Here is an 18,383-nt window from a genome sequence, read left to right as displayed (position 1 = left end):
GAGAGAGAGAGAGAGAGGGAGAGAGAGAGAGAGAGAGAGAGAGAGAAAGAACAGGAGTGGGAAGGGAAACTGCATAATGAGGAGGATGGATACTTGGTGATGGGGACCAAAGATATCAAGGCACCTTCTGAAGACATAGGAAAATGTTATCATGAAGCCTATTATTTTGCCCCTTGCTACATGCTAATAAGAGCATACATAACTACTTTATAGCTCATTTAAATTTTAATGTATGCTTAATCAAGATAAATGGCTGATGTACATGGAGAGTACCAAGGTGAATTTGAGCAGCAGAATCAATAAAGTCACTTGTTCACTGAGCGACATATAAGTAAAGATGAAATCTTTGAGTACACCTGCCTACAGAGATACAGAAATCACTCCTCTGACTCTCAGGAGTAGAAAATACCCACCATTGTGGATGACTGTTAAAAACAGTGTTTTCTGTTTATTTGGAGGACTTCACTGTTTATGCTTCTTGGAATTCCCCTCTGGTTTATTTTCCTGGATGGAAAAGGGCCATACCTCCCCTGAAGGAGAGCAGCTATTGGGTCAAACCTGCAAGTGAATGTAAGCCTCCATTAAGTATTGATAAGAAAAGAGAGAGGGAGTCAACAAAGAATGGTGTTATGTAAAATTAATAAGTATAGAAATTTTATTTTATTTTATTGCCCATGATAGAAAGGGTACAGGTATGCATACAGGTCCAACATAAAGCTTGAGTGTTATTCCCAGGGGCTATTTGTCACCTTTTCTATCTTGGTGGTGGTGGTGGTGTGGTGTGGTTTTTGTTGATATTGGTTTTCTTTCTTTTGTTTTGGTTTTCCTAAATTAGTATCCCTCCCTGCCCAGAACTCACCAATTGGCTAGAATAGCTGGTTAGAGAACCCTAGGGAACTGCTTGTCTCTGCCTCTCTAGTGCTGGGAGGAGAAAGGTGTGCCACCATCCCCAGATGTGGATTTAATGTGAATTCTAAGGATCAAGCCCAGAGCCTCAGGCTGGCATGAAAACACATCACTGACTGGAGCATTTCCTCAGTCCATGCTTTTCTAGTCATCAGTCTAGAGGCAGTCATATATACATCTATACCATTCTAGAACATTCTCAGTCCACACCCCCCCTGAAAGTTAGCATTTTCAAATGTATTAACACAACTTTTAAAGATTTATTTATGTATTTATTTATTCGCATCCCAAAAATGCTGTGCCCTCCCACTACCCCCTCATCCTTTCGCCTCTGGGAAGGCAACCCCACTTCCAGGTATTCCCCCCTACCCTGGTGCATCAAGTCTCTGCAGGACTAGGCATGTCCTCTCCCACTGAGGCCAGACAAGGCAACTGTCTGCTACATATGTGCCCCCGGACTTCAAACCAGCCAGTGTATGCTCCTTGGTTGGTGGCTCAGTCTCTGGGAGTTCTTAGACGTTCAGATTAGTTGACACTTTTGTCTTCTTGTGGGTATGCCATCTCCTTAAGGGCTTTCAATTCTTCCCCTGGCTTCCATAGAGGTCTTTTGTGGGTATCTGCATCTTTCTCAGGCAACTGCTGGGTCAAGCCTCTCAGAGGGCTGCAATGTGAGGCTCCTATCTTCAAGCACAGCATAGCATCATTAATATTAAGTGTAAGAATTTTGTGTCTACACAAGGGACGGGTCTCAAAATGGGCCAGTGACTGGTCAGCCATTCCTTCAGTTTCTGCTCTGTCTTTGTCCCTGAATTTCTTTTAGACAGAATCAATTTTGGGTCAAAAGTTTTGTAGGTGAGTTGATGTCCCTATCCCTCTCCTGGGAGTCCTGTCTGGCTACTGGTGGTAGTCTATTCAGGTTCCATATCCCCACTGTTGGACATTTCAGCTAAGGTCACCTGCATTGACTCCTGGGGGCCTCCCTCATCCTTCCTCTCTGGGACTTCCTAGAGAATCCCCCCATCCCCACCTTCAACCCCAGCAGTTTTATATTTCCATTCATTCTCCTCACCCTCTGGGCCCCTCTCCTGTCTCTCCGTGTATCTGATCCTGTCACCCTATTCCACTCACCCCCACCTATCCCACCCAGATCGCTCCCTCTATTTGCCTCCCATGATTATTTTGTTCCCCCTTCTAAGTGGGATTCATGCATCCTCACTTGGGCCTTACTTCTTGTTTAACTTCTTACAGTCTATGCGGTGTATCACAGGTATTCTGAACATTTTAGCTTATACCCACTTATCAGTGAGTTTATTACCTTGCATGTCTTGTCCTTTGGGGTCTGGGTTACCTCACTCAGGATGATATTTTCTAGTTCTATCCATTTGCCTGCAAAATTCCTGATGACCTTGTTTTTAATAGCTGAATAGCATTCCATTGTGTAAATATACCATGTTTTCTATATCTATTCTTCAGTTGAGGTATATCTGGATTGCTTCCAGTTTATGGCTATTGCAAATAAAGTTGCTCTGAACATAGTGGAGCACATGTCCTTGGGGTATGGTGGATCATCTTTTGGGATGCCCAGGAGTGGGATATCTGGGTCTTCAGGTAGAGCTATTTCCAATTTTCTGAGAAACCATTGGATTGATTCCAGAGTGGTTTATCTAGTTTCCAATCCCACCAGCAATGTAGTAGTGTTCTTTATCCACATCCTCACCAGCATGTGCTGTCACTTGAGATTTTTTACCTTAGCCATTCTGATTGGTATAAGGAGGAATCTCGGGGTCCTTTTCATTTGTATTTTCCTTATGACTAAGAATGTTGAACATTTCTTTTTCTTTCTTTTTTTTTTTTTTTTTTTTTTTTTTTTTTTTTTTTTTTTCATTTTGCAAGACAGGGTTTCTCTGTATAGGCCTGGCTGTTCTGGAACTCACTTTNCTGGAACTCACTTTGTAGACCAGGCTGGCCTCGAACTCAGAAATCCGCCTGCCTCTGCCTCCTGAGTGCTGGGATTAAAGGCATGTGCCACCATGCCCGGCTAGTGAACATTTCTTTAAGTGCTTCTCAGCCATTTGAGATTCCTCTGTTGAGAATTCTCTATTTAGTTCTGTACTCTATCTTATTGATTGTGTTATTTGATTTTTAGAGTCTAATATTTTGGACATTAGCCCTCTGTCAGATTTAGGGCTAGAGAAGATCTTTCCCCAGTTGTAGGCTGCAATTTTGTCCTATTGACAGTGTTATTTGCCTTACAAAAGGTTTTCAGTTTCATGAGGTCCCATTTATTAATACTTGACCTTAGTGTTAGAGCCACTGGTGTTCTGTTTAGGAATTTTTCTCCTGTCATCACAACATTTTAAATCAAAAAAATTAAACAATAAATAAGCTAAGAGAGAGGCATAAGCATTTGCAAATAATTTACTCAATTGATATTCAACTCACCTACCCGTAACTTTGATGAAGTAACTCATTTGAGAAAACAGACTTGACTTTTAAAAATGGTGGCTTGGAAAATAACTAAAGTACACATTGTGCTTTTTTAAAATTTCACTCACAGAATGGAAGCTGATCTTGGTTTTAATGTTTGCTGGGAGTTTAACAAGCCTTAATAATTTCACTGGAGACATAGTCAATATAACCTATATTTTTCTACCTGCAAATTACCAGTAAACACTGCAGTTTGTCTTACAACAGGGGGAAACATTGCTGTCCATTCATGCTATGACTTTTAAATAGAGATGGTTTCCATGGTCTAAATATTAATGAGCAGTTGCATGTGGAAATGATATGAGGGTGGTTGCATGCTGGGAACCCTAACCTCCAGCCAGCAGAGATGGGGCAAAGACACATACATGTACACCAAGGCAGGGTTTGAGCAGCTTCCGCAGCTTCCTGCTGCAGCTTCCTTTATTCTCTTTCACCTTCGGCCGTTTATTATGGGGGAATCACCCAATTTATCCCCCTCCACCCTCTGCACTCGTCTCTCACCATTCTTCATCATCCAATCAGCATTCAGAATGCTCTGTACACGAGCCATGTAAGCAGACAGGGTGTGTGTTGATAGGCCAGTGACTCAATATCATGCTGTATGACGCTATGCATCAGGCGGACAGCACATGATCATTCAGGTGCACATAATCAGGTTTTTGGTAAACAAGGAGGAAATCACGGGGCTTGGTAGTGAGCCAGGGCGCCATCTTGGCTCATGCAGCCCCAGCCGCAGCCACACCGGCTTCTCACAGTTGCATTTGCTGATAGTTGTAGCTGGGACTCTTTTGAATCCCTGGAAGCTCAAACCATTCTTGAATGCTGTTTTGTCAAGAAAGGTGAGAGAAAATGTTAATATGGGCATCATGAATTATTTGCTCTGGAAAAGATTGTGTACTGGCTAATTTTGTGTCAACTTGACACAGGCTGGAGTTATCACAGAGAAAGGAGCTTCAGTTGGGGAAATGCCTCCATGAGATCCAGCTGTAAGGCATTTCTCAATTAGTGATCAATGGGGGGAGGTCCCCTTGTGGGTGGTGCCATCCCTGGGCTGGTAGTCTTGGGTTCTATAAGAGAGCAAGCTGAATAAGCCAGGGGAAGCAAGTCAGTAAAGAACATCCCTCCATGGCTTTTGTATCGGCTCCTGCTTCCTGACTTGCTTGAGTTCCTGTCCTGACTTCCTTTGGTGATGAACAGCAATGTGGAAGTGTAAGCTGAATAAACCCTTTCCTCCCCAACTTGCTTCTTGGTCATGATGTTTGTGAAGGAATAGAAACCCTGACTAAGACAGACTGTAACTAACATTTTTCATGATGGATATATACCAGATATAGTGTACTTGCACTATAGATTATAGTACATATTACAGATTGGCTGGCCCTCCCACCATACTTTCCTACCCACAGTGATTTTTTTTCATCCCACTGGAGAGTTATCCAGAGAATTTTGTTTATAACTTTAACATTCTGCTATAATTACCTGGTCTGAATTTAATTAAAAGTCTAATAACAAAGCACTGTAGCGAATGTGGTCCTATTAAGAGTTGTGGACTAATGTTTCTCTGGGATACTGCATGCATTTCAGTGTGGAGAGTGTGACTGCAATTTATACAACAATGATGGTGAGATATGGATACCAGTAAAGGGTACCAAGGGCTATGCTCTGCATCACCTGACTGTACACTGTGTCTTTGACTTGACTGTCTTTCTGTGGTAGTTCAGAGAGATCACTTTGATTGTTTTTCTATTCCCAATTGTCCATGGGTAATTGTACTGGGTGGTCCAGTTGAATCCTTGACAAGCTTACACACTATTAACACTATAAGTCATAACTTTATCAACATTATCAATACTATGCCTAATGTAGACTTTTAAAGAGAAAACATATTTTATTTATGACTTTGGTCTCTCTCTGTTTGTCTGCATTGGAGTGTCTTAGCCATAGGCAGCAGACAAGCCCAGAACATTTCAATCTACCTTTGTTACAGGGCTCTTGAGTGATGTTTGTCTAGGGAACCATCATGTCTACTCAATGGGACAGACAAAAGAACTGTACTTCATGGAAAAATGACCCAGCAAGAGAGTGAGAACATGAAAGGAAAGTGGAATGACAATTGAAGAGAAAAGGGTCACTGAGAAAGAGGAAGAGTTGGAGGTCACAGGGTCTGTCAGAGTATGAGCATGACAGAGATCTCAAGCAGGGTTGGAGAAGCATCAGCCAAGGGGAGGACAAAAAGAGCCATCAAGGGCAGGGGAGGGGTTCTTGTTAGCGTTCACCCAGGAGCTGTGGGTTGAATTTTTTATAAGCTCCATCACCCACACTCTCTTTCCTTTTCCCTGATTGGTTCTGCCCAGAGTATCTTCCTTTGGATAGACTCCTCTGTCCCTTCAGTAAGCAACACCTCCTGGACAGACCTGCTGAACCCTGCTACAACACCTTGTTTGACTCTGTAAGGTTCCAAGGGTCTGTTGTCTGACCTCATCATTGGGCAGCGCTCATGTTACACTCTGAGCAGAGTATTACATTTTTTCATTAAAAATTAATTTTGTATACCTATAAAACTAGGGCACACACATTGTAGAATAGCTTCTTCAGAAGCTTATATTACCTATATACCAGATATCACCATTTCCACATTGACAAATACCTTACATCAAACTCTTTGTGCGGTTGCTTCTTGGCATCTGTGGATGATCAGGCCGAAGGAGACCCATCAGTACTTCAGTCTACCTTATACACACTACTCATATGAACCTTCATGAATGCTCACTGCCTCACTGGTCTCTGGAGTATCTACTACTCCTAGTGCAAATAGATGCTGTGCTAACGGCTGGGGTGCCTGTACAGACCAAAAAATCATGTGCATGTACATCACAGAAGTGATTAAAAACATATTCATTTTAATTTGATTAAACTTGGGGGTTTCTAACCCACAAAACAGAGTGGCCTGTACTGGGTAGTGTGTATTATGAACATACATAATTAAACATCTTTTCTCTTGTCAGATGTTTGTATTGCTAGCTTACCCACAATGATTTGGCAAGCAATCTTACAAGAAAATCTTTGTCCATGTTTATGATTAATTCCTTAGAACAAATCCCAGGAAATAATTTATTGAATTAAACAGTGTGAGCACTCCAAATTCCTTAATACAAATCCTTCTGTGGAGCATTTGCCTGTCTGTCAAATGATGTACACCTTCTACTTTGACCTACTTTAACTGAAAATAATAGAATATTTAATAGAATTTTTATTCTATTATTATTCTATTAATAAAATTAATAGAATACCTATCTATTTAGGAAACAGTTTGGAAATATATTTTTTCTGTGAAAATGCATATACTTAAGTTTGATTTGCATAGTATCTATTTATTTATGGAACTGTATGGTTTTTATTCTCTTGAAGGGGTTTTTCGTTAATAATCATGATCAGATTTCTGTTTTTACTGGCATACCCTGTTCTCTGAAATTGCTGAGAATAATTTCATTGTCTGAACATATTTGAATTGATTTAAATGACATTTGTTGGTAATATTTGAGTCGTTCCATTTATTCTGTGTTGTAAGAGATACAATCTAGACAAGGTCCTCCTGGAGTGTCACCTGGGATCCTTTCCATGATAGGTAGCTGGGATTGCTCTGTGTGAATATTTAGATTTTCATAGCCATGACCTAAATTCTGTGCAGAAGCACGTGTGATCAGAGGAATGACAGTGTAACCACCTTCCCAATAGTACCAGAGCCAAGCATCTTAGCCTTTGTAGAGCTCTCATAGCTGGACTCTAGGGGAATTTAAACATGGACTTGATTAGTGAGTTTCTTCCTCTTGAAAGTTCTCCCTACAAAAATTGCTGCCATCTCCTGTGTCTGAGTCCCTTTTCTGATTTTCAATGAGATTCTCTTGATGGGAACATGACTCCGAATGGGATTGCACGGTGCTTTGCTTGGTGTCAGACTTGGTTTCCTCATCTCTTGCTCCCATGATTGTGCATTTGAATCTGTGGTGTGAAGCCACGATAAACCGCAGTTATATCTGTTCAGAGCCGTGGTGGATGCACAGATGGTCTCACTCAATTTAGGTCATTATGGCTTGTCCTGTGTTGGATAGGTAGCTATGAGTTAATTTTAAGTGTAGATTCAGGATTTTAGAGAGTATGTAGAGCCATGCAAGACACCTGCTCCATCTAAAGTCAACATTTCATCTCCTCCACAGCAGCATTGAAAAGAATCAAGGACCCTTTCTCCATCCACTTGTCACTGGGTCTCTTTCTGTTTTAGACTGCCTTGTGGTTCCCCCATGACTACTCATGACTCTCTAATACCATCTTTGTAGTTGACACATGCCATCTTTGGTTTGTTTCTCACATTTCTTGTTAATTTTTCATGTGCTATTCTATACCATGAGTACATCATTTGGCTGGCTACACCCATTTATTCTTGTATTCCTAGCCCTGTTGTCCTATCTTGACTTCACAGGCTATTCATTCCAATGCATCGTATTCAGCTCTACTCCATTATAACTACTATTAGAAATTTCAGATTCATATTTAAAGTATGCTGCATCATGTATTTTCTTGGTTGTTTTCTGTTCAAATTGAGGTACCTGGACTCCTTGGGTTTGCTTCTAGATTGTTTTAGCTTCCACATTTTTTTTTCTTGTAAAGAATTTTAATTGCTTTATGATGCAGTAAGTCCTTTCTTCACAAGACTTCATATGAGGTTTTTGTCATAATTTAGACATCTGTATCTCAGTTCTTCTGTTTCTGGGTTTTATTGGCATTCATTGAAATATGTGTCTATCTAGTATAATATTTTTCTGTAACTTTTTGGTTATTTTAAGTCTTCTTGGGCTGGAGAGATGGTGCAGCAGTTAAGAGCAGTAACTGCTCTTCCAGAGGTCCTGAGTTCAAATCCCAGCAACCACATGGTGGCTCACAAACATCCGTAATGAGATATGATGGCCTTTTCTGGTGTGTCTGAAGACAGCCACAGTATACTTACATATAATAGTAAATAAATCTTTGAGCTGGAGCAAGCAGAGGTCCTGAGTTCAATTCTGAGCAACCACATGATGGCTCACAACCATTTGTACAACTACAGTATACTCATATACATAGAAAATAAATAAGTAAATCTTTTTTTTAAAAGTCTTCTTATCTGACACTGAGTTCAAGTCTAGGCAGGGTTGAAAAATTCAAAATTCTACCATGTGTTAATCCCAGCTACTCTTTCTTGTGTTACAGCGTTGGCTAGTATTCCAAAATGACAAGGTATGATTTAACAACCATCAGGATCCATTTTTTCCCCTTTCAAACTCATTATACATTTAATCTATACTTCTTATTTTTGTAATAATAAAACTTTTGACTGAATTCTTAAAATAATATTAGTATAAGCACTTCAAAATATTAAGTTTAGCTTTCCACCTAGTGTGTTGCCTTGGAAAAATCTCCATATTTTCTTGTCATTAGTAACTAACGTGAAGATTCTCTAGTTTGCAAAAACTGAAAAGGACAGAAAAAAATAATAAATCCAAAGAAAATGAGATAACAAAACAAAAAGGGATAAACAAAAATAAACCAAGAAGAAATCAAACAAAGCAGTTCAACAGATAAAACTTAGCTAAAAGGCTTAGCCTTTTGAAATGATTATTAAAGCTGGCGAATTCTTAACAAGTTAAAGGAGAAGTGAAGTTTCTAAAAGTAGCACATATTTGTAAATGGCCAGAATTGTAAATTCAACGGGAACTAAAGGTCTAATAAAATAAAAAAGAACTTTACATCATATGTATTGAATTGGGTAATATCTAGGAAAACATAAATTGCTAAAATTAAGTTCCAAGGAACCTGAAAACCAAATGTTTATGCATCCTCATAAATTTGTAAAAATACAGCACTCAATTTCTAAAAAAAAAAAAAAACTACTGAAAACTTTGTTAATGATCTTTATTAAATTCCATGGAACAAATAATTATAGTTTGATATAACTTTTCATTTATTGAAAATAGATTTTGTTTTCAGACAATATATCCAGATTACAGTTTCCCCTCCCTCTACTTCTCCCAATTCGTCTCTGCTTTTCTCTTTGGGATACCTAGGCACCCAAGGCTAGACTAGAAGGAATAAAGCTGAGTCAAGTGGGTGGGTCAGAAGGACCTAGGTCCACATGAGTACAGGATAAACAGCCTTCTCCAGAGATGGTTCTCTTCATTGGGGTGAACGAGGGCTGTATAAACCTTGGGGAAATGGGTAGGGACTTGGGGGGTAAACATACATCATATGCTGTTTCTGAGGTGCTGGGAATGCCCATTTGTATGAAGAAGAATTTCAGGCACTACCTGGACATGTCATTTTAGGGAGAGAGTAAGACCTGTAATCTGGCCACCAAACTATGTGACCACCTCAAGGGTGGTGCCCATTGTAAGGCCTACCTTCATTAGAATGGGCAGGCCCAGAGAAATGATGAAGCATTACTAATGCCTGCCAGTCCCAGGACGAGACTTTCAGGGTTTTGACACATCTGGACCTCATTCTTGCTTTCGGGACTGGCTCCCCGATTCACACAGCTTTGCAGGCCCATACCTATCTCATCTTCTTTCTGGATCTACCCCCTCTCTTTCTCTCATTAGAAACTAAACAGATAGCTAAGAGGTAATAATATAATATAATGAGACAAAAATAAACATATCAGAATAAGACAAAAAAAAACAAAAAACAAAACAAAACAAACAAACAAAAAGACAGAAGGAAAAGAGCCCAAGAAACAAATATTGATGCAAAGACCTACTCATTTGAACATTCAGAAGTCCTCAAAACAAGAATAAACAAAGCCATTATATGAAGGCTTGGAGTATGGGGGATAAATACAAGAGAAAAATAAATAAAACATTAAAATTAAAAATTAAAAGTTTACTTAAAGCAATCAATCAAACAAAAACAGAGTGAATGCTTCAATCTTACTTAGAAGGGGGAACAAAATAATCAAGGGAAGTAGAGGGTGGGAAGGACTTGGGAGGAAGAGAAGGGGGGGGAAGAGGGAAAGAATCAGGTATAGGAGGAGATGGAAGAAATGTACAGAGGGTCAGGAAATTGAACAGAGGTGTGTAGCAATGGGGGATGGGAAACTGGGAGTAGCTACCAGAAAGTCCCAGATACCAGGAAAACAAGAGCCTCCCAGGACTCCACAGGGATGACATTAGCTGAAATACCCCACCAATGGGAGAGAGAACCTGTAGAGACTATATCCAGGGGTTAGGCATGCTCCCAGTGTGTTGGCTGCTGTTTTGTCCTATCGACAGTGTCTTTTACCTTACAGAAGCTTTGCAATTTTATGAGGTCCCATTGTGAATTCCTGGGAGAGATGGCTCAGTGGTTAAGAACACTTCTAGAGGTCCTGAGTTCAATTCCCAGGAACCACACAATAGCTCATAGCCATCTGTAAGGGGATCCAACGCCTTCTTCTGGTGTGTCTGAAGACAACTACAGTGTACTCATATATGTAAAATAAATAAATGCATGTTCTTAAAAAACACATTTCATTCTTTTTAAATAGCTGAGCAATAATAGTCTATTGTATAAATGTACCACATTTTCCTTATCCATTCATCTGTTGAGGGATAGCTAAGTTGTTTCCAACTTCTAGTTATTATAAATAGAGTAGCACCGAACATAGTTGAGAAAGTGTCTTTGTTTTAGGATAAATCATACTTTGGGTATATGCCTAAGAGTGATATAGCTGGATCTTGAGGGAGGTCCGTCTTCCTGGGGAACTGCCACACTGACTTCCAAAGAGGTTGTGAAAGTTTGCCTTCCCACCAGCACTGGATGAGTTCTCTCCTTCCTTCACATCAGCTCCAGCATGAACATTTGTTTGACAGATTTTAGTAATTCTAAGGACCATAAGATGAAATCACAGAGTAGTTTTGATTTGCGTATCCCCGATGACTAAGTATGTTGAACGTTTCTTTAAGTGTTTCTTAGCCATTTTAGTTTCCTATCATGAGAATTCTGTTTAGATCTGTACCCACTTTTTAATTGGGGTTTTTGTTTCCTTGATAGCTAGTTTTTGAGCTCTTTATAAAGTTCTCTCATTAGCTCTCTATTGGATATGGAATTGGTAAAAATATTTCCTCATCTCATAAGCGGCAGCTTTTTCCAAATGATAGTATCCTTTGCCATGAAGATGTTTCTCAGTTACATGAGGTCCCATCTATTAATTTCTGACCTTAGTGCCTATGCTAATAGTGTGCTGTACAGAAATACTTCTTCTGTGCCAAAGAGCTCAAGGCTATTCCATGTTTTCTCTTCTACCAGGTTCAGTGTCTCTGGTTTTATGCTGAGGTTTTTGATCCATTTGGAGTTGATTTTTACATAGGGTAATGAGTGCAGATCTATTTGGATTCTTCTACATCAGTTTGTCACCATTTGTTGAAGATGCTTTTTCCCATTATCTATTTGTGGCTTCTTTATCAAAAACCAGGTGTGTGGGTTTATGACTGGATATTCAAATCAACTTCATTAATCCATATGTCTGTGCTGTGGATACTGTAGTAAGGTTGCAATGCTCTAGTACAGATCATGCCCTGACTATTATTGTGTTTTAAAGTTACAGCCCCAGAATCTGTGTTCGAGATGACTGTAATTCTAGGTGCTGATATCTTGTCTTTGTTGAGTGGCTATTTTGTTCTTCAATTTCTGTTGCTTTTTCTGGTCCTTAGAAGAAGGTTAGAGGTATAATGGGGATGGGCTAAAAGTGGGGCCTGCGGGGATCTATGGAGGTGAAGAATGCAGGATGTTCTTTTACCATCTGCTTAGTTCCCTGAGAATGAGGTAAAAGAATGAGAAGAGACCATAAGAGGGTAGTCTGCTACAGAGCAGGGCATGAGACTGGGGACTGGATATGGAGGAGAGGAAGAAGAGTAAAGGTAAGAAGCTCACCCACCTGCTTCACTGCTTGCAGGAGTAGCTATTGGGCTCCCAGAGAAAGCCTGCTGGAGTTGGGAGCTGGAGTACAGATTTGAGCTGCAGGTGCCTGTTTACCCTCCGTGCTATACAGGAAAGAACGCAGATGGAGAGTGTGAAATCCATGACCTTCCCGAAGGATGCCAGAGACAGAGCCATGCTCCTTATGGACGTTCCACAGTGGAGACACTGAGGGTCTGGCAGATTCTAATACACTTTGTAAGGTAGCAAAACCAGATGGGGGCACCATGAGGAAGAGGGGACAAGGACTGTTGGGAGTTTAAGGCCAGCTTGGGTTCCATAGTCAGTTCCAGGTAAGCACAGCAGAGAGTAAAATCCTGTTTCAACAAATAAAAGAAAAGAGATAATAAATACAATAAATGCACAAAACAAAACAAAAACACAACTATTCTTTTGGGATATCATTGAGTAGAAAAATAACTGACATTTTTTTTTTCTGTTTGCAACAGAAAGGAAATTACTCTTTATATAATAACTATCTTAAAATGATATGCTGTAAATAGCTTCCAGATCAGAAAAATCAATAGAGAAGGAAGTGATCTAATTTTTTTTAATAGTCTAAAGCAAGCCATTCATCAGAGAATGAAGGAAGCAAGCAGAGGAGGAAAAAAAAAAAAAAAACATAGCTGAACTCTACAGTCAATCTCATTTACATGCTAGTAAAAAATGTGTGCTTATGCAAATGAGCATGGAGGAATAATTTAATAAGATTTCAGTCTTTGTTATGAGAAACTAAAGACCCAGAAATGCAGGAAACGTGCCCATGATATAAGTGGCAGGCGTCTTTTTTTTTTTTTTTCCTGTATTTTAATTCAGCAAGATGATAGTACATATCTGTTAGGTCTCAAACCTTAGGAAAGTGGCTGAGGTGCTTATTTAACATATCAAAGCAGACCTGGTCACCAGGTTCTTCTGGCATCCCTCAGTCTCATCCAGTTACAGAATCCTCCTGGCTGGCATAATCCACTCGCTACCCTAATATTTCCAGCCCAGGTTAGTGGTCTGAGCTGCCCTTCTGCCAGCTGCCCTTGCCCCCAGTGGCTCTTCCCTGTGTAATTCAGCCATTTTGGTTACCCAGCCCTCTTTTTGTCTTTTGCATTCTTGACTTCTTCACCAGGTTTCCTTCTCTCTGGAAGCTTCCAGATGTTTTTTGCCCCCGGATTTAACACCAACCCTAATTAGAAAGATACAGGACACATTGTGCAAATCAGCAAATGCCTGTGATCAGGTACTGTGTTAGCTATGGTTCTGTCCCTGCTCATGAATTTTGGTGGCTTCATCTTGTCTTAGGATTTAAAATCATGCATCAGAGGAATGCAGACCTCCTCTGGAGCCCCTTACCATCTTAGAGCTGATTGTGTATTTCCCTCTGCACAGGTCTGAGCTCAGAGCTCCAACCCAGAGATTCCATTCTTCTCAGCTACACAGGTTCCATACTCCCTTTCTCAACTGGCCATTCCAGCCTTCTTGGTTTTGAGGCTAAAAATCTTAAAAGTGCCTTGCACCCTCTTATCCACAGCTCCTCTGTCTGGTTTTGCTACCTGACAAAATGTATTAGAATCTGTCACACCCTCAGGTTCTGGAACTTCCATAAGGAACATGGCTCTGCTTCTGGCATCCTTCAGGAAGGTCATGGATTTGATCTATCTGCACTCTGTTTTCTATAGTATAAAGTGAAAATAAGAACATTTTCACAGCTGATGATGAGGTCATTGTTTCACAATCACCTGACCTGATACCTTACCCAGCCAAAAGGTCAAAATACTTAGCATACCCAGAGAGGTCCCTTTTCTTTTGTCCCCTCTTCCTCCTTACACCTTCCCCTCCCCCTCATTTGTTCTCTGGTCTTCTCTCTCTCTCTCTCTCTCTCTCTCTCTCTCTCTCTCTCTCTCTCTCCTCCTTTCCTCTGTCCCTCCCTTCTCTCCTGGTTGCTTTGGATTCTTGGGTCTTCTCCAAGGTGGAAGTCCTCTGTATTGGGTTTTTGTCTGGTGGAACGCACGCACCCCCTCAGTCCTATGTGACTGTTTCAGGGCTCTCGGTTTCCTCAAGTCTCTGTGCATACCTCATCCTGCCACATGATTTGTCTCCCCCACCCCAGGCCTGGGAGTCTTCTCCCCTCTCCCTGATCCCTATTTCATCCTCACCATATACTAGAATGTGGTATTCTTTGTTTGTTCTTGTTGCTGTGCAGTTCAGTTGCATCACTAACAGTGATGACTGCTTATGTAATTCAATGACTTCTTCCATGACCTCAGAGAAGGACTTTGTATACTGCTGGAATTCTACAAATGCAGAGTTGCTCAACTACTTTGAAGGAAAACTGACTTTTAGACACACACACACACACACACACACACACACACACACACACAGAGGGGGTGGGGATAGCCAATTTCATTAGTCATCAATGGCCACAATTAACCAGACATACTGCATCTACTCTTTGTCTATACACATATCCTGTGTACTGTTTGGGGATTGGCAAAGATGTTAAGGGCTTTGGCTCATCATTACAAGATTAGAAGTAGAGTCACAGGGAAAGCAGGGTGGCTAAGTGTTTGTTAATGAGTAATGTCAGGTCGCCAAAGCCTCTTCAATGGCTGTTCTAGAATATCCAGTGTAGTGTGTATTCTATTATGAGAGAGAAGAGAGAAAAAGAGAGAGACCTTGGCCAACTGTGCTGTAATGGAAGGAAGGAAAATAAGCGTACCCCTGGACCTTTGAAGTAATTAACAGGGATGAGAGATGGCTCAGTTGTTAAGAGTGCACATACATTTGCAGAGGACCAAAGTTCTCTTTCTAGTCCCCACATCAGCACCTGTACTCTACCTATTGCTCCAGCTCCAGGGCATCTGACATCCTCTTCTGGCCTCAGCGAGCACCTTACATCTATGTGCATGCACAGGAATATACATTTATTCATATACATTTAAAATAAACTGATCTTAAAGTAAGTTAAGAGACTCTCTACTTTCACCCATGGAGATTCACAATTCCAAATGTAAAGTTGAACTGAGAATGGTGTAGGCACATACAGTTTACATGATTTCATCTGTGTGCTTCCTATTAAACACATGGGTGACCTGGGGACACATGGATCTGTACACATTAGCACATATGGGAATATTAAAAACTAAAAACAAGATTATCACAACATACTGGGAAGGGTATTGGGACAAGCAGGTAATTGGCTAGTAGTAGTATACAGGAGATATATAGGTGTAGTCATAAAATTTTATTTTTAAAAAGTGTAGAGACAGGCAGGACAGATTACTGAGAAGATAAATGCTGAGAAATAGATTCTACCATATTCTGTTCTTTATATATAATATTCTGTACCAAAGTACACTACATATTTTATTTCTTTACTCAGGTGAGATGTGCCAATCCTTTGTATATATAATATGTGGAAAACGATATAGTTGGGATTCACATATAGCTCTAGGTAGGTCAGCTACCAAGATTGTGCTTGAAGCACAATCCATGCGCAATAACCAGTAAATGAAAACCTATAAAAACCCGCTGGGGGGAAAAGCCTTTTGCTGGCATTTTAGCTAACGTCTTCTATTTGTCCGTTGTCATTGCAAGCTTCCTCGAGCATAAAGATGGTTCTGGGAAATACCTGAAAGTCTAATATAAGCTCACTAAAGATGTTATAAAGAAGAGACTTTATATTGGAAAGTTCTGCTTCGGTGTTGTTTCAAATAATGTACTAACTCTGAAGATAAAATTTACCCCAACAACATCAGAACAGACTGTTCAGAGAGTTCTGCAAGTCTTCCTCCTGATGTGTGTGCTGTCACCAAGTGTCCAGACCAACCATAAGAAGAAGCTAGTGTACAGAGTTTGTTTAGCGTGTGTGCTCTGGCTGGAGTTTTGAAAATGGTCTAGCAGTCTTGGGATGAAACATGTGTCCTTGGCAAGCAGTTTAGCCTATAGCTTGGTTCTCTACAGTGGTGACTGATGTGTTTGTACCCTGTTACATTTTGAACTGCTTGGATCCTCATTCTTCTTGGTCAGGCACCTGGAGAACACATTTGGTTCAGATGTTAAGTGGGTTGGTGGTCAGTACTACCTCGCCTAGGATGATTCCCTCTGTGGAGGGGAAGTGTGATTCTCACTGAACACAGAAGTTCTGCTGTTTCTTGCAGCCTCCACTTCATTGTGTTTGACACTGAAACGGCGCATGACATCCTCAAGGTCTGGGATGGCCCGGTGGACAGTAACATCCTGCTGAAGGAGTGGAGCGGTTCAGCCCTACCTGAGGACATCCACAGCACCTTCAACTCACTCACCCTGCAGTTCGACAGTGACTTCTTCATCAGCAAGTCCGGCTTCTCCATCCAGTTCTCTAGTAGGTGCAAACATGGGTTTCTTGTTTGAACACCAGGACTTGCCAAGGGTACAGAACTCTGTTCATATACGAGTGAACAATATCTCCTTAGAATAAATTGAGTCTTGGAAAGGATGTATTATAAAGGAGGAAAAAATTTAATTAAGGGGGAGAAAGACTTCTTGTCTCTGGCTGGGTTCATAACCAAGTTTCCTATGACAAAAGACCAAGAGGATGCACGCATTGCCAACTTACACTTGGTTTTGCATGAGCTGGGAGCCTAAGGAAAGAAGGCATAGCTTGGGTGGAAGCTGGTATGAGAGTGAAGGGTGTGGTTGGATAGTGTTTGAGGTGAGTCCTGAGAGCCCTGCTGGGTTCAAGTCTTCTCTACATCACTGCATGCCTCCCTCTGCCTGTCAGAAAAATCTTTTGGCAGAAGATTCATGTGACTAACCTTCCAGGAGGATTCTTAATATGAGTGCTTCAAGAGGTATAGAGGCAGGAGTTCACAGAGGTTCTTTTCTTAAATGCTAGAGGCTGTACTTAATGGTGGTGTGTTCTCAGTTCATCATTGTCAAGAGAACAGTTGACTTAGGGATGAGGATGTTACCAGGTAGGGATGCTAGAAGGGAAAGAAGGACTTGATAGTTTTTCACCTGGGCAGTGACTGTCCAGGCAGCAGTGGAAAGCAGATATTCTCAGTATGGAGAAAGTGGGGTTTGTGTCTGGGTTTCTCCCAAGCCTGGCATTGAGTCTGACCTCCCTGACTTCCTCTGAAGCCTGCATGGGACCTCAGGTACAGCTGACAAGGGTTAGGAAATGCTCTGCTTTCCCCTTCCCAAGTGTCTGCGTCCTTCTTCAAGCTAAGGCTTGATATCACTAATAGAGTAGCCTCTGGTGAACTATTACTGAGAGGAACATTCCCATACTTGAACTCTTGGGTACTTAAGATAGGTGAATCCACACTGCCCTGTTTGAATTCCATTCAAATGAATTACTTCCTCAGAAGGACGGGATTGATACACACTGTGGCAGTTCAATGTTTTAGTACCTTCCCAAGAGCATCAGATAAAGGTGCTATGTAATTTGATGACATACAAGGTCAGCAAAAGGAGCTGTCCTAATATACATGTGCCCACAAACTTGGCTCTTGGCAAGTTGGTAAAGTGCCCTGTTTAGGATTTACAAAACAAAATTGTCTGAGGTCAAGTTAATGCTTTAAGGGGTCCTCCATGAAATTCAGGTTTCAGAATCTGCAGTTTCTTTCTCTAGTGTTCCTCTGATTTGAGATGGCAATTCACAAACATATATCTCCATTTTATTTTGATTCTTTCTTTCTTTAATTCTTTCTTTCTTTCTTTCTTTCTTTCTTTCTTTCTTTCTTTCTTTTTTGTTTGTTTCTTTTTTTTTTTTTTGAGACAAGGTCTTAAACATGACCTTGAACTTCTGACCTTCCTCCTCTACCTCCCTACGGTTATGATTTCGGGTATGAGTTTACGTGGTACCAGGGATTGAAGGGAGCTCTTCATGCATGATAGGCATGGATTCTACGGACAGAGCTGCATCTGGGCAGGGGAGTCTGTCTGAAGAAGCTCCAATCCAGTGCCCATCCTGGCTTTGAAACAACAAATGAAAGAAAGAAAAAAAGGAGAGGGGAGCAGGGAAGAAGGGAGGG

At 40.8% G+C, this 18,383-nt stretch overlaps 1 protein-coding gene across 2 annotated transcripts in view; it reads left to right on the top strand.

The window, feature by feature from the left end:
* The window catches only part of Csmd1 (CUB and Sushi multiple domains 1), a 1,532,231-nt gene that overhangs the window by 1,297,502 nt on the left and 216,346 nt on the right, over nt 1-18,383 (top strand). For both annotated transcript variants that reach the window (XM_021218735.2, XM_029532138.1), the window contains one exon: nt 16,527-16,729. In XM_021218735.2, the coding sequence (XP_021074394.1) occupies nt 16,527-16,729 (203 nt within the window). The remainder of the gene's footprint in view (nt 1-16,526; nt 16,730-18,383) is intronic.

This window comes from Mus pahari, chromosome 19, assembly GCF_900095145.1.
Source record: "Mus pahari chromosome 19, PAHARI_EIJ_v1.1, whole genome shotgun sequence".
NCBI lineage: Eukaryota > Metazoa > Chordata > Mammalia > Rodentia > Muridae > Mus > Mus pahari.
This window is presented reverse-complemented; position numbering and strand designations above follow the sequence as displayed.